A 20,177-nucleotide genomic window follows, 5' to 3' on the forward strand; every position below is an offset into this window, starting at 1 on the left:
AAGAATACCAGACTGAGAGCCCAGCCAACCTGACCAAGTCTCCCCTTGTCCTGTACCTGTGAACTTTTGGTACAGTCAGTCCCCATGAGGACCCCCAGGGAGGTATAGAGCAGCGGTTCTCAAACATTTTGAGAACATCCTTCTTTTTCTTCTTTTTTTTAAAGTTTATTTGATTTTGAGAGAGAGAGAGAGAGAGAGAGAGAGAGAGAGTGAAAGCGTGTGTGTGAGCTGGGGAGGGGCAGAGAGAGAGGGAGACAGAATCCTAAGCAAGATCCTGACAGTGCAGAGCCCTATGCAGATCATGACCTGAGTTGCAATCAAAAGTCAGACACTTAACCAACTGAGCCACCTAGATGCCCTGGACCCCTTAAAATTCTTAAAAAATACTGAGGGCCCCAAAGAGTTTTTGTTTATGTTATTTTTAAATGTTAGTTAATTAATGAAAATTGCGATAAACTCATTCTATGTTTTAACATAAATAACATAATTTTTAAATAAATTTATTTTACAAAGCAAAAGAAATTAGTAGCAAGAATGTTGTTGCCTTGGATTTCTGTAAATCTCTTTATTTTTTTTTAATGTTTATTTATCTTTGAGACAGAGAGAGAGAGAGAGCATGAACAGGGGAGTGTCAGAGAAAGAGGGAGACACAGAATCTGAAACAGGCTCCAGGCTCTGAGCTGTCAGCACAGAGCCAACGCAGGGCTCGAACCCACAGACCGCGAGATCATGACCTGAGCTGAAGTCAGACGCTTAACCGACTGAGCCACCCAGGCACCCCTCTGTAAATCTCTTTAATTTCTGGCTTAAAAAAATTTTTTTAGTGTTTATTATTTTTGAACGAGAGTGAGACAGAGAACAAGCAGGGGCGGGGCAGAGAGAGAGGGAAACACAGAATCTGAAGCAGATTCCAGGCTCTGAGCTGTCAGCACAGAGCCCAACATGGGACTCAAACTCATGAGATGTGAGATAATGACCTGAGCTAAAGTTGGATGCTCAGTCGACTGAGCCACCCAGGCACCCCTAATTTCTGGCTTAATAGAAGATATATTGTGTAGCCTTTGGAAAATTCCAGGATACTTTTGTGAAAGCATGAAAGTGAAAAGGTAAAATTATGTTCTAACATTATTAGGACAATCGTTTTGACCTCAGCGACTCCCTGGAAGGTTCTCAAGGCCCCCTGGACTCCCTGGACCACACTTTGAAGACTCCTGGTGTAGAAGTATGACTGTGAACTTTGGCATTGGGCACTGTGGGTTGAAATCCTGGTTCTGTCGCTTTCTTCAGGTACTATCAGCCTCACTCCTCTTATCTGTAAAAGGGGGCTTACTATCATCCTCAAAAGGTTGGAAGGATTACATGCCTAGAGGGCACACCACACAGTGGATGTGACATCTACTGTGGAAAGCTTGGCTGCTTTCCTCCAAGTTTGGGCCTCAGTTTCCTCATTTGTGACAAAGAGATGGACTGGAAAACATCCAAAGCTCTTCCCAGCTTCAACAGTCTGTGGTTGGGTAGTGAGATATGTTCCAGAATTCCACACACTCCCAGTCCAACTCAGTGACAAACATTTCCCTTTTCCCACAGAGACACACAGGCACATTCTGTTCACTGGCTCTTGGAAACAAAAGAACACAGATGCACATACATGGCGCTTATGACACACCCATGAACTCTTGTTTAGAGGATGTGTCCCCTAAGGGCCAGGACAGATATACAGGCACACAGAGCACGTGGACCCACAATGCAGAAATGTCCGCAGCAGGGAGTTTGTGCCCGTTCCCGTGCAGAGGCAGGTGTGTGCGCGTGCACAGTCATGCCATCATAGGATGCACATGTATACCTCGCACACCTGCGCTCACGACAGACCCTCTGGGTGCCAGACACACAAGCAGATGGCCCCAGAGACCGCTGGTAATGCATACAGCGGCCAGAGCCGCAACCACTTCTTTCTTTGGCTACTCCCACCCCGGGACTCCCCGCGCCGTCCCCCCACCCCCCACCCCCGCTCCCCGCCCCCCTCGGCCTTGCGCGCGCCCCCGCCGCAGTCCGCGCCCGCCCCCGCCGGTCAGCCCTCGCTCGGCTCCGGGCCCGCGCAGCTCTCCCAGCCGGCTCGCGAGAACGAGCAGGGGAGGGGACGGAGCCCGCGGCCGAGGGCTGGAGGACTCGACTCTCCGCAGCGGGCAGCCGGGCCCCTAGCTGCGGCAGCGGCTGCTGGCGGCGGTGGCCGGGAGGTGCCAGCCCGCGCTGGGTGGCGGAGAGCCGCGGGGCGGGGGCTGCGGCCGGTGACCCGAGGGAGAGCTTGCTTGCAGTCAGCATGGCGGGGCTGTGGGCCAGGCGGGGCTCCGGGCTCCGGCTGCTGGCGCTGTCCACGCTCGGCTTCTGCCTGATGCTGCAAGTCAGTGCCAAGAGGCCCCCCAAGACGCCCCCCTGCCCGCCTAGCTGCTCCTGCACCAGGGACACCGCCTTCTGCGTGGACTCTAAGGCAGTGCCCAGGAACCTGCCCTCCGAGGTCATCTCTCTGTGAGTGCCCTGGCTTCCGAGGTGGGGGAGCGGAGAGAGGGAGGAAGGCAAGAGCCTCTCTGGGAGTGGATGGGAAAACCCTTGCTCCCCGTCTACAAAGCGTGGGGAGCAGGAATACTCCAGGGGTCCTCAGGACTGGAGATTCAAGGCATCCTCCAGGTAGGGAGTTCTGTAGTCATGCAGGCTCAGCAGCCATGGCTGGGGAAAACAGGAGTTTATGGCCAAGAATGAATCATCACCACTGACAGCATCAATGAGACCTACTGTGTGCGGGGCTCTGAACATGGGGGAGGGGTTGTTTACAAGAGCATGTGGGCTCCTGCCTGTGATGTCACACCAAGGGCAGAAAGGCTTTTTGTGGAGGGAGGGAGGGTGGAATCAGGGGGAGGGATAGAAGTGGGATATACCCACACAGTGCCCTGTCTGGGGACAGACGCCTGCCACTGGTCTCCCATCCACTCTGGCACTGGGCCAGCCAGCCCGTCACTTGCAGTTAAGTGGCCTCAGGAAATAGATGAGCTGTGTGGTCCTTGAAAGCAGGGTGCTAATCCCCACCGCCATCCCAGTACCCCATCCCTCCACAGCACCCAGCACACTGTGGGTGTTTGGATGATCTTGAGGGTGTGGGTGATGGAACCTTCTTTTGGCTGAAGGGGAAGCTGAGCCTGGGGCCACTGGTGCTGAGGGAGGCAGTAGGGGAGGATAGTGAGACAGAAGGCAATGAGTTTATGAGGAGAAGAGAAAGATAGCCCTAGGTGGGTGGCCCAGGCTGGTGAAATGAGTGGTTTCCAGGGCAAGTGTGCACAGAACAATTGCCCTGTTCACCTTGTGAACCCCGCCCCTCCCACCCCCACCCCCCCAGTCCCTGCAAAGTCCCCACAGTACTGACTCATGTGTCCCCTGCAGGACGCTGGTGAATGCTGCCTTCTCGGAGATCCAGGATGGAGCGTTTTCCCACCTGCCACTGCTGCAGTTCCTGTATGGACAGGGCCTTGAGGAAGGGCTGGTAGGGGGTGGGGCAGTGGAAGGGGGCAGACCCTGGACTGAGGGGAGGAGAGCAGGTGAAGATAGCCATTGGAGATTAAGATGCAGGTGTCCCTTACTTTTACTGGATGGGATAGCCACAAAAGGTGCAGCAGCATAGAGTCAGGAAGGGTGAAGGGAGCCGCAGTGGGGAGAAAGAAGGTGGGGGTTGCATGCAAAAGCCAAGAGTGGATATTTAGGGCCCAATTAGGAATGGACTTGCCTCCTCTGGAGACCCAAAAGAACTGGGGTCAGTAACTTGGGCTGGTGCCATAGGATGGACACTGCAGGGAGAAGGGTCATCATAGAGACCGCTGACACCAGGATTTGAAGGAAGAGTTGGGGGTTGAAAGGGAGGGAGGAGAGGGTGTGGAATTGTAATAGGGAATGTTTCTGTTTGGAGAGTCAATTGCAGGAAAGGGTGCTTGTGAGTTACCCCAACTCCTTTTCACTGTGGGTTATCCTCAAACTCACCACCAGTCTGAAAGGGACAGAGTGAGCTGGGGTGAGGGTAGGAGGCAGAGAGTGGTGATGGAGACAGGAATGATGCAGTGGGAAGGACCCAGCTTGACCAGAGAGATCTGCCCCTGGCTGTTTCTACCCTTGAAGAAGATTCTGGGACTAGAACAGGCTCCTGGCTAGTCTTGCTGCTGGGCTTCTCTGGGGCTCCCGGCTGGGGCTGGGGTCCCAAGGTGGGGTGGCAGGACAGCCAGTCTGTGAGGAATCCCCAGGGTGAGGCAACAGGCTGGGGGCTGGCACAGCGGGCACAGGCTTGGAAGCTCTAATTCTCCCTCTGTCTCTCCAGGTTACTCAACTCCAACAAGTTTACTCTGATTGGAGACAATGCCTTCACAGGACTGTCGCACCTGCAGTACCTGTGTGTGGCAAGGAACCGGGAAATGGGAACTAGAAGGGAGGAGGGAGCTGGGACCTGGGTGGACTGAGAGGGGAGGGTAAATGAGGAAGGCCAGGGGAAGATGGAGGGAGTGGAGAGCCCTTGGATCCTCTGACCACAGGACCCGAGCAGAGGGTCATTTCATCCATCCCTCTGCCTAAACCATCCTGCCTGGATGCCCTGTCACCACAGGCTTAATGTCTCCAGAATCAGAATGGAAGCCTGGCTTAGGACCATGGGCAGGAATCTAGATGGAGCAGAGGGAAATAGCTGGTTGGGGGTCTGGGATGCTGAGTGGCATCTAAGACAAGTTCTCATTTTCTCCAGCTTCATTGAGAACAATGACATCTGGGCACTATCCAAGTTTACCTTCAGAGGACTCAAGTCTTTGACACACCTGTGAGTACATCATGTACATAAGCACACCAGACCAAAGCCCTTCACCTCCTGTGGCCTATGGCCTTAGCCACAATCTTCAGGTGACTCAGGGTCTCTCTTGCAGATCGCTGGCCAACAATAATCTGCAGACACTGCCTAGAGACATCTTTCGGCCCTTGGACATCCTGAGTGACTTGTAAGGCTGAGCCCTACTTCTTTTAACAATGCCACAGAGGGGCGCATCCCTGGAGGGAGCGGTGTGGGAGCCAGAATTGGGAAGATCATAAGGTCTTGAGAGGCTGGGAGGGCTTGGGTTTGGAGATGCCTCCCGGAAGGCTGTGTTCATGCACACGAGACACCATGTGTATATGTTTTTTTTTAAGTTTATTTATTTATTTTGAGGGGGGGAGGGGCAGAGAGAGAGGGAGAGAGAAAATCCCAAGTAGGTTCCATGATGTCAGTGGGTCTGAATCCCATGAACCATGAGACCACGACCTGAGCCGAAACCAAGAGTCAGGTGCTTAACCCACTGAGCCATCCACGTGCCCCCAAACACGTGCTTTTTAAATCTATGTTTGATTTGAACCTTCACTGAAGTCCTAGAGCATAGCCACAATCAATCAGTACTTACACAAGAAGAAAACCAACCCAGGATTGTGGAAGGTCTGGAGGAACTGAGATGTAACATAGTTGTGCAGGTTCTACACTGCTAAAGGCCCCTGATCTAGGAGGCAAGTAGGGACTAAAACTCAGCTCCCACTCCACTGGCCAAGCATGTCTCCACAGGGGTGTACCTACCCCCAGGGGAACCTTTCTCTAATCTGTGCAAAGATGCCATGTGAAAAGCCAGCAGTGGCCTTGATTATACCTACTTCTAAAAACCTAGAGAGCCTGGGTGGGCAGAACAGCTGGGAGCCTGTTCCTTTCTATATTCCCTCCGTCACCCTCATGATCCAGGGACCTGCGGGGCAACTCACTCAACTGTGACTGCAAAGTGAAGTGGTTGGTGGAGTGGCTGGTGCATACCAACACCACGGTGGCTCCCATCTATTGCGCCAGCCCGCCCCGCTTCCAAGAGCACAAGGTGCAGGATTTGCCGCTGCGGGAGTTCGACTGCATCACCACAGGTAGGAGATGCCCCCAGCAGACCTCCCCAGGGCAGCCCCACAGGCACTGCCAGAACCACCCCCAACATTGGCCTTGCAATCCAGCAACCTTATCACCCAACAAGCTCTTACCCTTCTTCACCCCACCCCTCACTTCTTGACCCTGCAGATTTTGTGCTGTACCAGACCCTGCCCTTCCCAGCAGTATCAGCCGAGCCCTTCCTTTACTCCAGTGACCTCTATTTGGCTCTGGCCCAGCCAGGTGCCAGCGCTTGCACCGTCCTCAAGTGGGACTATGTTGAACGGCAGCTTCGAGATTATGATAGAATCCCAGGTACCTGCCCCAGTCTGGCTGTGCTGGCCCCACTTTAAGGGGTTGGGGTGGGGATGGGCTTCATTGTTCCTCTCCAGTGGGTTCCTATAGGTAGAGAGATAGATGAGACATGGTCTCTGCCCATAATAACTTTCCAGTCTTTGGGGGAGAGGCCAACATATACACAGATAACATTCATGTAATAGATGGGTGTGAGGAGGGAGATATGTACATGATGCTCTGGGACCGCAAAGGAGAGCTGTACCCTGGACAATCAAGGAAGGCTTCCTAGTGGAGCAGACACCTGAGCTGAGTCTTGAAGGTGAGGGTGAAGGACAAGTCAGAGGTGATGCCTAAGAGCCTGGCTTAAGTAACTGGGTGGGGCCTGTAAACCAAGGAGGAGATGGGAGTGGCTAGTGAGCTCAGTTTGGGATCCACTGAATTTGAGCTGAATCTAGAAGGCTGAGGGATACCTAGCTCAGAGAAAAAATGCAGAAAGTATATTCTGGCAGAGAGAACAACATGAGCAAATTCAAGAAGGAGTGCAACAGCTTAGTGTATGAATGTGTACATGTGTAAACCATAAGCAGCTCATTTGACTGCACCATATGGTTCAAAGTGGAGAGAGGCAGATGAAACCCAAAAGACATGAGGACCAGGTCATGGACAGGTTTTGAGCAGAGTGTGTGAACCAATCCAACCTGTATTTTAGAACACTCTCTCTGTATGCGGCATGGAGAGTGGCTTGGCATGGGCCAAGTCATGTGGGCACACTATTAGAGGGATCTGCTGGAACCTGGACTGGGGCAATAGTAGTGGGGTGGAGAGATAGATTTAGAAAGGAGGAGCGAACTGACACAAGATGAAACAGAAAATTTAAATTGCCCTGTATCTCTAAAAGAACTTAAAGTCCTTATTAAAACAAAAGCAAAACAAAACAAAAACTTCCCCGAAAAGAAGACTCCAGGGCCAGATGGTCTCCCTGATAAATTCTATAACACATTTATGGAAAGAAAATAACAGCAATCCTACACAAACTATATTAGAAAGCAGAAGGGAGGATTGACAGGACTCAGGACTAATTAGTTGTGGGTGAGTGAGAGACAGGGAGGTGTTGGGGATAGCTTTAGGTTTCTGGTAGGGGGGGACTGGGTGAAGCCACAAACTGAAGCTGAGAACACAGAGGGAGAAGAGGACCAGGTTTGGGGGCACATATCTGCTCAGTAATGGCCAGCTGGAGTTTGAGGTGCTTTTGGGTGTGTGGGCAGGGAGGCTCTGAGCTGCAGCTTGGGTGCTGGGGGAATCATCAGTATCTACACAGGTGCACCAAGGCTGTGGAAGGGATTCAGGGGTGACTGCCAGAGCCTGGGGCTCAGCATGAGCTTTCTTGGGGAGAGAGGAGGGGGGGAGGAGGATGGGTGAAGCAGGAGGAGGAAGGAAGAGAGGAGAGGAAAGGAGAAGGGAGGGGAGGGGAGGGGAGAAGGAGAGGGGAGAGGTGGAGAGGAGATGACTGGGGACACCAAGATAGGTAAAGAGTGTGGCCCCATGTGCTTTGGGTGCCTGAGAAGGGGTCAGATCTGTCTGGTTGTTGACAAATACATTTGTGTGGACGTCCTCATACATTAAGGCCCTTTCAAAAGTAGGAGTTCTTAGGAGAATGCATTTTCATACACAACTATCCAAACATCAAGCTGTCATTTTGTATACCTTGGCTGTATCACCAGGCTGTGGATAGGCACAGACTCTTCCTCCTTCCCCTTCCTGGCATCTGGCCAGTCAGGTAGCTTTGGGCAAGTCACTTAGACTCTGAGCCTGCTTCTGGGCAAAATAATAGATTCCACTTCGGAGTGATTAATTGAGGAACTGTGTTCACACTTAGCACAGTGACTTCACACAATAAAAGTTCAATAATGACATTATGGATAAACAACGGGTCAATAGCTAGGGATACCTATTTTGTGCTTAGTGTCAGCTTATATTTAAACTCTGGGAGCAAGGGCGGAGGGAGCATGATGCTGAGACAGATTATTAGCTGTGAAAAGTGGGTGGGCATCAGGGGGAGGGATGCTCTAGGGGAGAGACTTAGTTCTGGCCCGGGGCTGGAGGGAACTGACCCCCTTTGCCGAGGGCATGGCGTGGGCTGGGGGCCCGCGGCTGCCTGACACTGCCTCCACCATGCTTCCCTCCACCCTGGCAGCCCCCTCTGCAGTGCACTGCAAGCCAATGGTGGTAGACAGCCAGCTGTATGTGGTTGTGGCCCAGCTGTTCGGTGGATCTTACATTTACCACTGGGACCCCAACACCACACGCTTCACCAAGCTGCAGGATATCGACCCACAGCGTGTGCGCAAGCCCAACGACCTGGAGGCTTTCCGCATTGACGGCGACTGGTACTTTGCCGTGGCCGACAGCTCCAAGGCGGGTGCCACCAGCCTCTACCGCTGGCACCAGAATGGCTTCTACTCCCACCAGGCCCTGCATGCCTGGCACCGTGACACTGACCTGGAGTTTGTAGATGGCGAGGGCAAGCCACGGTTGATTGTGTCTAGTAGCTCCCAGGCACCTGTCATCTATCAGTGGAGCCGCACCCAGAAGCAGTTTGTGGCCCAGGGTGAGGTGACCCAGGTGCCTGATGCCCAGGCTGTGAAACACTTCCGTGCTGGGCGCGACAGCTACCTGTGTCTCAGCCGCTACATCGGTGACTCCAAGATCCTGCGCTGGGAGGGCACCCGTTTCTCTGAAGTGCAGGCCCTGCCCTCCAGGGGCTCGCTGGCCATGCAGCCCTTCCTCGTCGGTGGCCGCCGCTACCTGGCACTGGGCAGCGACTTCTCCTTCACGCAGATCTACCAGTGGGATGAGGGGCGCCAAAAGTTTGTGCGGTTCCAGGAGCTGGCTGTGCAGGCCCCTCGGGCCTTCTGCTACATGCCTGCTGGGGATGCTCAGCTGCTCCTGGCCCCTAGCTTCAAGGGACAGACGCTCGTGTACCGACACATAGTGGTGGATCTCAGTGCCTAGAGGGGTGCCGAGGCCTCTGTGTTCCTCGGGCAGCCACTCGAGGCTGAACAGAAGTCTCTGTGTGAGCAGCATGTGTGCCCATGTGAAGACACATGTAGCCAACCTGTGTACATGCCCTCACATACACCCTCCGCACCCCCCATGAGCATGGGCCACACTGTGGACTGGCCCAGGAGAGCCACTTGTCATAGTTGTAATCAGCATGAAGACTTGTATATGCAACAGGCAACCCAGCAACCCTGTGCCCTCTCATATGTGGACACTTGTCTGCCCCACACCCTACCTAAAGGCCCCCCCTTGGTCTGCTGCTTTCCCCGTGCTCCGGCCCCAGGGAAGGAGTACGGGAAGGAAGGGCAGGGCCACCCCCCTCTTGTTTTTCAGCTTATTCTTCCTACTCCCCAGTTTCTCCTGTTGGTGCTCCAGGTGTCTGTTTACCTACTTGTGCTCTGCCCTGCAGCCCACAGCCACATCCTTCACACTGCTGGGCTCACTCACCCATGCTGTACTTCTGCATGCACACGTGGACACATGCACACACACCTGCTGACACTCCCATTTCTGTGTGCACACATGCAGGTTCAGTGCTGCCTAAAGAGGCTCTCTTTCATCACCTTGTCTCTCTTCTTGGAGAAGACACACAGTACCCACCCTCCTCTGCTCATCCCTGGTGGTGTCAGCCTCTGGACACCAGCTTGATCTCCTGGGGGCAAAGCCCCTCTGCCCAAAGCAATAACAACAGCAGACCCTGACTTCTTTTTTTTTTTTTTTTTTTTTTACGTTTATTTATTTTTGGGACAGAGAGAGGCAGAGCATGAACGGGGGAGGGGCTGAGAGAGAGGGAGACACAGAATCGGAAGCAGGTTCCAGGCTCCGAGCCGTCAGCCCAGAGCCCGACGCGGGGCTCGAACTCACGGACTGCGAGATGGTAACCTGAGTTGAAGTCGGACGCTTAACCGACTGAGCCACCCAGGCGCCCCAGACCCTAACTTCTTCTTAGGGCTCTCTGTTCTTACTGGAGTTTCCTGCTCTGATCCTGAATGCCGCTCACCTGTGGACAGGAGACCACCCAGATAAAAGCCTTCCAGCTTTTCTTTACTATAGCTGCCGAAGCCTCAGACCACCCTGTCGTTCAGCCCCACCTTTGGGACTGGACCTTGAGCTGTGTAGGCTCCTTTAGGTGGGTCCAAGAGCTGGCCGAGCCAGGGACTCTGCAAACATGAGCCAACTGGGTGGGTGCCAAGAGTAGAGCAGGGATAGAGAGCATCTTGGGGGATCCTGGGACCTCTCTAGTCCACAGAGACAGGCCCCAGGTGCATTGCCTTCTAAAGCAAGCTGAGTGGTGGAGGGGGTGAGGGTCCTGTGGGAGTAGCACCTGGGAGTCAAGCTTCTGCTGCCCTCTGCTGTATGCTGGGAATAGGTAGTTCTGAGCTGGAGGCCAGTGGAGAAGACACAGGGTGGGGAAACCTCCCTGTGCCCAAGCTGTGTGAGGGCGTACTGGTGGCAAGATGCCCAGGGGCACTTGGGGGCAATGTTACGACTCACTGCTGCAAATAAAAATTTCCTACCCCATTGCTGGCTCTCAGGTGTCCAGTGGCTTTGGTGGTAGCTGTTTCACTGAGAACAGAGCCAGGGCTGTGCTCTCTGTCCCTGCTATTCACGGAGGTGGGGGGGGGGGGGGCAGCATTAGCGTTCAGACTCCCTTCTTCCATGTTCTCTTTCCTCAGAGGAGCAAGTGGGCACCCCAAGGTCAGCTGGTCCTGGAGTCAGGAGTTCATGGTGATGATACTCAGGTGCAGAGAAAGTGTAACTAGTCTCTACCACCTGTGGCTGACTCATGACCCAGCTGTTTCTTCCTGGAGATCACAGTCTTGGGGCCCACTGAGATTGGAGTCTGTCCCTCTGTTAGGTCAACTCCAACCAACATAGCCAAAGACAAGCTCAGCAGTCCCTCTCCTCTCCTCTCCTCTCCCCTTCCCCCATTGCTGCCAGCCCTTGCCCTATGTGTGAGATTTCAAGCAAGTTGACTGATTTCCCTGGCCTTTGGTTTCTCCTTCTGTAAAGTAGATAATAAAACGTACACTGTCAGTTCTTGATTCTGCCACTTACTAGCAGGGGTGGCCTCAACCCTGTTACTTAGCCTATTTGTATCTCAGTTTTCTCATCTATGAAAGGTGGATAATCGAGATACATACCTGACAGGGTTAGTGTGAAATGTAAATGCATTAAATATACAATACATTAATATATGAAAGACCCTTGGAATAGTGTGTCTGTCACAGAATTATGATTTGTATTGGTCTTTAGGACCATATGAGATACAGAGGTGGCTCAGAGAAGAGTGCTTGGTGGGAGAGAAGGTTGATCTTTGGGGAGAACTGCCGTCTGTGGCTGAGGGTTCCTTAGCCGTCAGTCTCAGAGCCCCTGTGCCTTATGTCTCACCTGTAGCCTCAGATGACCAGCCAAGCCTGCCCCTGAAGAGTCCTCAAAGTGGAGTCTCCTAGGTGACATGTCTGGGTTTCCACCTCTTCAAACCACATTCATGTGTTCTTGGCTTAGCAGGTGCCCCTCAGGCCCCACAGCCATACTGTCCTGGGAATTCCTGTTCTGCTTTTTCAAATGGGCAATGGACCCTCATATTGTGCCAGGGAGAAGTTGCCAGGGAAAGTGGGTTGAGTCTCTCAGACACGTTGGCACTCTGTTGCCCAGTAGGAAGATAAACATCATTCTGTCACTTCCCCCCAGGACTCCTTCTAGGGGTGGGAGACACTTCTCTCCCCGAATGCCCAGCTTTCTTCTCTCCCCGAATGCCTGCCTGGTCACCTGCCCTGGGGGTGCATCTGTGTGTCCAGAGAGTTGCTCAGCAACCCAGTGTAGCTGGGTGACTGTGTCAACATCTCATGACCAAAGGCCGTGAGAGGCAGAGTCCACTCACTCTGCCAAAGCCAAGAAGGATGATACCTCTCAGCTGCCAGCCACACGCCCCTCCATGCTGAGTCCTGCTCTCAGGAGCAAATCTCTGATGTCCCTTAGATTTCCTAAGCACAGTCATCAGGACCAGGAGTCTCCATGTGAGAGATCTTCCCAGCTGGGTAGCCTTCAAATAGGTACAGGGGAGGTCTTTGCCAGCAAGTAGGGGTAGATGCTGAGGTCAGGTCAGGTGACTCTGGAAGGCAGCTGGGAAGGAGGTGGTTCTGTAGCAGGTACCAAAGGACCCAAGGCACACATGCACACAGTCAGCCTAGTACCCTTTCCTCCAGAGAAATGGGTGTCCCTTCCCTCTTCCGCAACCTCCTTGTTCCTTCTAAGCTGGCCCCCTATTAAGTCAGTCACATCCTTCTGCTCCAAGGACACAAGGATGTGTCTCCTTGATGAACCTCAACTTTCACCTCGATCACAATGTCTGTGCCTAGAGATAGATGGTGGGATCCTAGCCTGTGGTGTCTCTTGTTCTTCCAACATAGGGTGGGAGCAAGGCCCAAGGTGAGGGGGTGGTTAGATGGGAAGAGCAGGCCTCAGGGGAGTTTCTCCTGTGGGTCAGTTTCACTGCTAGCTCTCACACCCAGCAACACCAATAAAATTGATGATAGTAATTAAAAGAACATAATTACCACGAGTTTATTTATTCCCAGGAAGCCTCCTTTCCCTGGTCCCAGTCATTACCTATTCCATCCTTTCCATAGGTGGTGGGTGTTAACTATAGCTCCAATAAAAAGTAATAACTGCCAAAGTTGCCCACCTCCATGGCTCTGGGGAACTCTGCTGTCTCCTTCACATCAGCCCTATGAAGCAGAGGGGAGGTGGCATAGGGTCTAGGTGGGGGAGGCAAGGTCCCCATTGCCCGAGGGAGGAATGGAGTGCTAGGCAAAAGAGGTACAAGGAGTGCAATCCTATATACAAAGTTCTAGAGGCAACAACTTTTGCTTTCTCTTTTGAGCTCCCACCTTCTTCCCCATATGCACCTCCCCCCAGAGGAGCTTCTGAGTTCCCTCTCCCCTTCCAGGTTGGAGCTCAGAAGACTTGATAAGCCAAGCATTATCATCCAGCAATAAATACCACCAGGTGAAGTTACTTTTCATTCCAGAGGGAATGTATTTCCTAAATGGTAAAAAAGGAATCTTTGTAAAGGTCAAGACCCTGCATACAAAAACTTGCTACAAAGTGGCAATTGTTGATATGATTAAGCTCTTAGGGATATTTGTGTTCTTGACTCCCAGGAATAGGTGGAATTTCAAATTTCTGGTGAAGAAGGCATGGGGAGTACGGCTGCTCAGGGCTCTGCGGAGAATCTCTTAAATCATCATGGTCAGCCCACCCAGATATGTGGGCTCTGGAGCGGTAACTCTGAGAGACATCAACTCCTGAAGCCCACTCTTCAGGGTGAATCTCATGGGGATGTTGAGCCCCTCAGATCCCCTCTCCCTACTTCCTCCCGCTTTCGCTCTAGGTCAACTCATTGTCTTTGAGGCACTCACGCATCTCCTGGCCCAGTGGTGCAAGACCTGGATTTGTCCAGGCCTAGCCTCCTTCTGAGTGTGCGTGAGCCTGGAAGCGGGGTCCTGCATCCATCCCATGCCCTTTCTCATTTTACAGAAAGGAAAGACAAGGCAAAAGGAGGAAGCCGGTTTTCTGAGAAAACTCTGGAATCCAAAGTTCCTTCTTTTCCTCCTCCCCACCTTTTTGTCGCTCTTTCCCACCCTCTAATCTTTGCAATCAGGGCTGCTACTCAACCTATGGACCCCATCCACAAGTAGGAGGTGCATCGCCCCTTTAAGGGGCAGGCCCCTGGCCTCCCTGACCTCGTCCCGCCCCCTCCGGGGCCGCACTGCGCCTGCGCCGAGCGCCGGAGACCTGGGGTTGGGCAGAACCCAGTTCCGTGCAACTTTCAAGTGAGTTGCAAACTCCGCCCCGAGGCCGGAGCCGGTGGCCCAGCGCACTGAGACCTCGGGGACCCGAACGAACGAAGGCCTTGACCGCAACCCGCTGCCTGGGACGCAGCAGCGCCGCGGGGAGAGTCGAACAGCTGGTTCTCCGCAGCAGGAAGTGCGGGTGGGAGCCGTAACTGCTCCGGCAGCGCGGCGAGGCGGCAGAGCGCGCCCGCCCTTACCGGCTCCCTGGTCGGTTTCTCCGAGCCCCGGCCTCCTCGCCTCAGCCCACGGGTCTCCCCATTCTTCAGGCTCCCCGCACTGCAGATTTAGGGGCGGCCGGCTCCGCCTCTGCCAAGGGGCAGCCGGAGCGCCCCTCTGGTTCTCGCCCTTCCGCTAATTACCCCATCCCAGCCCTGCGTGAGCGTCCCTCTAGGCATCTTGTAGGGGTTCTCCCTTCGTCCTGAGGCTGCGGGATGGTGTCCTGGATGATCTGTCGCCTGGTGGTGTGAGTATGGCCGCTTTCATACCCCCTCTACCTCCAGGTGCCAGGCCGCCCTTGAGGTGGAAGATGGGAACATCTGGTGGGAAAGGGGCTTTTAGTGCCCGCAAGGGTTAACGGACCTTCGGGCCTACCGCGTGGCATCGGGCACCCGTGCTTGTACTCTACCCCCAAAGCCTTCTTGGCTCATGGCGACCGCCCTCTCCCCCGCCCCCCGCAGTCACATACACTGTAGACAGGAGTGTGGGGCAGAGGACCTCACACCAGCCTGCAGCCCCTTGTCAAACAAGGTGTTGTGGCACGTTGTGGGCGGAGATTTCAGGTGCCTGCTTCCTTTCTGAGCAGTCACATGACTCACCACCCTGGCCTCAGCCTCCCCACTCTGTCCTACCTTTCAGTACTCCAGCACCTGGCTCCAAGATCCCTGTCTGCAGCCTGGCAGTGCCAGGTCTGGTGGCCCTGATTGCGTGTCCATGGGAGGAGACAGCCTGGCCCTCTCACCAGCTCAGAAGCCTGCTTCCCACCTGCTGTGTGTGCTCCCGCTCAATAATGCACCCATAGGCCACTGGTGCAGGCTTGGGCAGGCTTGGACTGTTTGTAAACAGCAGGGTGGGGAGGTGGCCTCCAGGGCACTGACTCAGGCACAGGTTGTGCAAGCCAAGCAAGAAGAACAGGGTAGGCCCTTGCTACTTCACACCTTTCAGGGAAGTGGCCACCTGGTGGGGGGGGGGGGGGGGAGGGCATGATGCCCCTCATACTCCCCCTCTGTTTTCTAGGCTGGTGTTTGGGATGCTGTACCCAGCTTATGCTTCCTACAAGGCTGTGAAGACCAAGAACATACGTGAATATGTGAGTGTGGCTGTGGACAGGAGAGCTTGGTTCAGGTTGGATGGGATGACAGTCAACCTTGGGGGATATGGTAGGCCTTGGCAAGGTGGGGACGGTCTGACCTCGCCTCCCCTTCCTCCAGGAGCATAAGCAGGTGCGTGTAGAGTGGGTGTGGTTGGAGGGCAGGCTATGGGGGTGCCTGTGCAGAATCTTGTGGGTGAAGCTTCTTGGGGGTGGGTACAGGAATGAGTGGCAGTTTCTCAGAGGCACCTCTCTAGGGCCAGCCAGGTGCCAGGAGAATGCAGTAGGACAGGCTCTCTGGAATCTCTGGGTCAGCCTGGGACAGGGGAGTTGGCTCTGCAGCCTCAGCTGTTGGCCTCTGACACCCACCCCCCCACCCCCAGGTGCGGTGGATGATGTACTGGATAGTCTTTGCACTGTTCATGGCAGTGGAAACCTTCACAGACATCTTTATTTCCTGGTATGCATGCAGGGGGTCTGTGGGCTGTGGGGAGATGATGGCCCACTCTTGGCCCAGCTCCCTGGCTGACCTTACTCCCACTGTGCTCTGACAGGTTTCCTTTCTACTATGAGATCAAGATGGCCTTTGTGCTATGGCTGCTCTCACCTTACACCAAAGGGGCCAGCCTGCTTTACCGAAAGTTTGTCCACCCATCCTTATCCCGTCATGAGAAGGTACCTTGGGGGGAGCCAGGGAGGGAAACATAGGGGTGGGTGTGAAGGAAAGAGCCTTGGACTCGGGGTTCAGGACGCTGGGTGAAACCTGGGTTCTAATCTGAGTCCTGCTGCCCTTCAGCTGTGGGACCTTGATAGAACCTAGCCTTCTTCCTCTTCTGTGATAATCAAATGGGGGCACAAGTGAATGAGCATTTGAAGGTGTGAAACACCAGCTGGAAGTTGTGTTGGGGATGGTGGGAGGAGGCTGAGCATGGTCATTCACTGAAGCATGGGAATGTCTGCTCTTGGTGTGGTTGGTTGCTAGTGCACTGTAGGCAGGGATGGGCAGGGAGGCATGGCACGCACTGGCTTCTCTGGGGCTGCAGAGGAGGAGTGACTTCAGTCTTCAGGTGTCCACCTGAGCTCTCTCCCCTTCCCGGCCCCTACAGGAGATTGACACCTGCATCGTGCAGGCCAAGGAGCGCAGCTATGAGACGATGCTCAGCTTTGGGAAACGGGGCCTCAACATTGCTGCTTCGGCTGCTGTACAGGCTGCCACCAAGGTAACTTGGGCCCCAGCCCTCCAGCAGTCCTCCCAACCTCGTGCCTTTTGGGCGAGTCCAGCTCTCTATCAGGGAGCTGAGAGAGAGCAGCTGACCATGCCAGGGAACAGGATGAGAGGTGACAGGTGGGGTGTTGGCAGGAGTGTGGAGCGGGAAGTTGACTTCCTTGGCTGGGACAGTGACTGAGTGGTTGCTCCTGCTCTCTGGGCCTGTTTCCTGTTGGTGCCACAAAGGCACGGGGCTAGAAGGTCACTGGGTTGCTTTTAGTTCTGAGGCCTATGCCCCAGTGATTACCCACCAGTCAGCCCTTGATTTTCCTGAGTAGCTGCCCCGACTCAGACCCCTTCCTACTAGGATCCCCTGCCCCATTCCTCCAGGTGATATAGTGGTTCCCCATCATTTGCAGAGTCAGGGTGCACTGGCTGGAAGGCTGCGGAGCTTCTCCATGCAGGACCTGCGCTCCATCCCTGATGCCCCTGCCCCTGCCTACCAGGATCCCCTCTACCTAGAGGACCAGGTACCTCGCCGCAGGCCGCCCATCGGTAAGTGGACAGAGAGATCCAGAGCTGTTCCGGAAGGAATGCCTCTTCCATGCAAACTGTGGCTTCCCTAAGTGTTAGAAGAAGGTCTATCTTGGCCCTGGGCCTTCAGACTATGGAAATGCCCAGCTTTGCCTCCCTGGCCTCCCTCTCCTCTACACAGGGTATAGGGCAGGGGGCCTGCAGGACAGCGACACTGAGGATGAGTGTTGGTCAGATACAGAGGCAGTCTCCCAGCCACCTGCCCGGCCCCGAGAGAAGCCCCTGAGCCGCAGCCAGAGCCTGCGTGTGGTCAAGAGGAAGCCACCCATGCGGGAGGTCAGTGGCAAGGAAGGCACAAGGGAGGTGGGCTGTCCAGGTACTTAGCCTACACCTCTCAGGTTGTGCCTGCCCTCTCCCCACAGGGCACCTCGCGCTCACTGAAGGTTCGGACGAGGAAAAAGACCATTTCCTCAGACATGAACAGCTAGGGTCTTCAGAGCCTGGCTCAGTCTTACCTCTTGCCTTGTGGAGCACCAGGTGCTATTTGGAGGGGACCTCTGGCTGCATGTCTGACCTACCTGCACCAGCTGCTCAGGCTCTGCCCCCTTTGCTCCTGCTGCTGGCTAAGGGCTGGGTGCTGCCCAGGCCATGCACAGGACTATACCTGTAATGTACCAAAGCAGGCTGGGCCCAGGATTCTATTTATTGTCTTTCTCATCCTTCTACCTTCCCGGTGTGTGGGACCAGCACCCTTCTCAAACCTCTGCAAATGAAACCAAAAGTCCACCCAGCTGTGTTCATTCCTTTCTATCCTTCAAAGTACTTGACAGTCTCCTCCAAGGCCTGTGTGTGTGTGTGTGTGTGTGTGTGTGTGTGTCCTGGTTGTATGTTTTATGTTGGTGAATGAGGTCAGGTTTATGCAAGTTTTGGTAAATAAATACATAAAAGTGGTCTGTTTGTCCTGGTTTGTACTCCTGGTCCTCATAGCACATATTATTAAACAGCCTTCTACAGGCCAGTCCAGGTCTAGGATGGAGGCTCAAGGGACAGACAGACTGCCAGAGGGGCCCAGTCTAATGGGGGAGGTAGCCATTGACATATAGTTGTAATGGGTCAAGTACTGTCACAGGAAATTCTTGGAGACCTCTGAGAACATAGATGGGGGACAGAGGGAGTAGGTGAACAGCCCTAAGAGGGGTCAGAGTCTAAGAAAACTGCAATCAGGAGATGGGGTTAGATCTTGATGGGAAGTAGAAGCCAGTGGGAACAGAGGTGTGGAGGGAGCTTGGGCAGCACAATAATCCCATGGGGACTAGCTGGAGCTGTAAACAGACAAGGCCAGGGGAGGCCAACTTCCTCCATGGGCCTGAGGTGGTCTCTAGGCAGCTCTGGGGACATTGAGTTCCTGTAAACACCCAGGATAATGCAGAGAACATTGCACCTCTTTGGAGTGGCCGTGAGAGGGCAGCAGTTGCCAAGGTCTGGGCTGCCCCTAGCTTCCAGGTCAAGGAGGGCGGGGTTGGGAGGCTGGCCAGAGCCCTGCCCTACAGGGGCCTGGCCGCTGGCTGGCTGACTGGCTGGCTGGCTGGCTGGCTAGCTGGCTGGAGAGACGATGCAGAATTCTGGCCTGGCCTCCAATGGCTCTTTCTGCTGTTCCTTCCTGTTGTTTGTGGTCATTGGTCCTGTCTGCCCCCTTCACGGAGTCTCCCCTGTCCTGAGACCCAGGCTTTTTGCCAGAGCTCGCTCTACTCCATCCCCTCCTCTAATCCCTGGGGCAGTCAGTGCTGGCTTTGCCCTCTCTTGCTCCTGCTCCTAGGTACTGGTCTCACTGCGGTGTCCCAGGGCTGCTCCCCTTGCCCACCCCATGCCTGTTCTTCCTTCCCACTTTTGATTAAGCAAAGAGGTGGGTGGGAAGAAGGGAAATGGTGTGGTAACCCGGAGTGACCTGAGGAGTGTGGATTAACTCTTGGTGTGGGGATTATCCGGGTTTTATTTGGGGAAGGCACTTAATCGGTCGGGGTGGTTTAGCTCCTCACGTATTGGTGTTCAATGACTTCCTATGTAGGCATTCCCTTGCATCATGGTGTTGCCTCATTTCTTCATTTCTTCATTCAGAAAGTCTGTTGAGCATCTATCGGGTACCAGGCGTGTTTCCAAATACTCAGAATGCAGTCTAGGAATGGCTAGCACCTAGAATGTGACTCCCCAGCAGGTGCTGCTCTAAGCCCCTAACACATTCACTTGATCTTCATGACAATCTCCTGAGGTAGGTACTATTATTATGACATCCATTTTACAAATAGGAAAACAAGGCACTGAGAGGGCAAGTGATTTGCCTGAGGTTACACAGCTAATAAGTGGCAGAATTAGGCTATGAACCAGGCAGTCTGGCTCCAGAGTCAGTCCGCTTAACCACTGTGCAGGACTAAAGTAAATGAGGCAAGAAGAAGGAGGTAAGTGTGTAGCAAACATGTAGCTGTGTGTGTAGTTGTGTGCCTGTCCTTGTGCTGTCCATTTTATAGGGATGATCTCCTTGAATCCTCCTGACGAGCCTGAAGGGAGGGGTTAGATCCATTTCACAGATGAAAAAACAGAGACTTGGAGAAGTGAAGCAACTTGTCCCCAGTCATGGCTGCCTGTGGGTGGTGTCCCTGTTTCCTGAGGCAAGCTTGCCCAGAAGTTGCTGCGGTAGACGTGGAATGGCAGGATCCACACTCCCGAACTGGGGGAAGCAAACAGGAATGTGTGGTGAACCGGCAAATGACACAAAAACTCCGAGGAAGGGGAAGGCCTGAAGTTAAAGGGTGTTGAGGGAGCTTTCATGGGAGCTGGAGCTTCACCTGCCCTCATTCCTAGAATGCGCTTTGAGTGGGGAGCAGGGTCTTTTGGGCCCCTAGGCTGAAATGGTGACACTTTCTCAGGCCCAAGATCTCCACCTCCACCCCCCTCCCCGCCAGCCTCTTTGCTAGC

The 20,177-nt window shown here is 54.1% G+C and overlaps 2 protein-coding genes across 4 annotated transcripts; both read left to right on the forward strand.

Moving 5' to 3' along the window:
• The first annotated feature begins 2,068 nt into the window (after nt 1-2,068).
• LGI3 (leucine rich repeat LGI family member 3) lies at nt 2,069-10,822 on the forward strand. 2 transcript variants are annotated; one of them, XM_058720379.1, is made up of 8 exons: nt 2,076-2,523; nt 3,430-3,501; nt 4,352-4,423; nt 4,769-4,840; nt 4,944-5,015; nt 5,777-5,946; nt 6,095-6,259; nt 8,436-10,822. In XM_058720379.1, the coding sequence occupies exons 1-8, from the start codon at nt 2,318-2,320 to the stop codon at nt 9,251-9,253; spliced, it is 1,647 nt and encodes a 548-aa protein (XP_058576362.1). In that variant the 5' UTR covers nt 2,076-2,317; the 3' UTR covers nt 9,254-10,822. The 2 variants fall into 2 exon arrangements, with proteins under 2 accessions (XP_058576363.1, XP_058576362.1); XM_058720380.1 differs by lacking the exon at nt 6,095-6,259 and having other exon boundaries at nt 2,069-2,523.
• A 3,265-nt stretch (nt 10,823-14,087) lies between these two features.
• Nucleotides 14,088-17,842, forward strand: REEP4 (receptor accessory protein 4). 2 transcript variants are annotated; one of them, XM_058720381.1, is made up of 8 exons: nt 14,096-14,623; nt 15,394-15,466; nt 15,850-15,926; nt 16,021-16,141; nt 16,573-16,686; nt 17,093-17,228; nt 17,389-17,543; nt 17,630-17,842. In XM_058720381.1, the coding sequence occupies exons 1-8, from the start codon at nt 14,592-14,594 to the stop codon at nt 17,693-17,695; spliced, it is 774 nt and encodes a 257-aa protein (XP_058576364.1). In that variant the 5' UTR covers nt 14,096-14,591; the 3' UTR covers nt 17,696-17,842. The 2 variants fall into 2 exon arrangements, with proteins under 2 accessions (XP_058576365.1, XP_058576364.1); XM_058720382.1 differs by lacking the exons at nt 17,093-17,228; nt 17,630-17,842 and having other exon boundaries at nt 14,088-14,623; nt 17,389-17,493.
• Nucleotides 17,843-20,177: the final 2,335 nt, after the last annotated feature.

This window comes from Neofelis nebulosa, chromosome 3 (genome assembly GCF_028018385.1).
Source record: "Neofelis nebulosa isolate mNeoNeb1 chromosome 3, mNeoNeb1.pri, whole genome shotgun sequence".
NCBI lineage: Eukaryota > Metazoa > Chordata > Mammalia > Carnivora > Felidae > Neofelis > Neofelis nebulosa.

Bases quoted from the DNA above. Each gene is read 5' to 3' on its own strand.
- LGI3 (XM_058720379.1), top strand. From the start codon at position 2,318: ATGGCGGGGCTGTGGGCCAGGCGGGGCTCCGGGCTCCGGCTGCTGGCG. The intron at 4,424-4,768 runs GTGTGTGGCAAG...CATTTTCTCCAG, and splicing joins CTGTCGCACCTGCAGTACCT to CTTCATTGAGAACAATGACA. The intron at 5,016-5,776 runs GTAAGGCTGAGC...CTCATGATCCAG, and splicing joins TTGGACATCCTGAGTGACTT to GGACCTGCGGGGCAACTCAC.
- REEP4 (XM_058720381.1), top strand. From the start codon at position 14,592: ATGGTGTCCTGGATGATCTGTCGCCTGGTGGT. The intron at 16,687-17,092 runs GTAACTTGGGCC...CATCATTTGCAG, and splicing joins CTGTACAGGCTGCCACCAAG to AGTCAGGGTGCACTGGCTGG. The intron at 17,229-17,388 runs GTAAGTGGACAG...TCCTCTACACAG, and splicing joins TCGCCGCAGGCCGCCCATCG to GGTATAGGGCAGGGGGCCTG.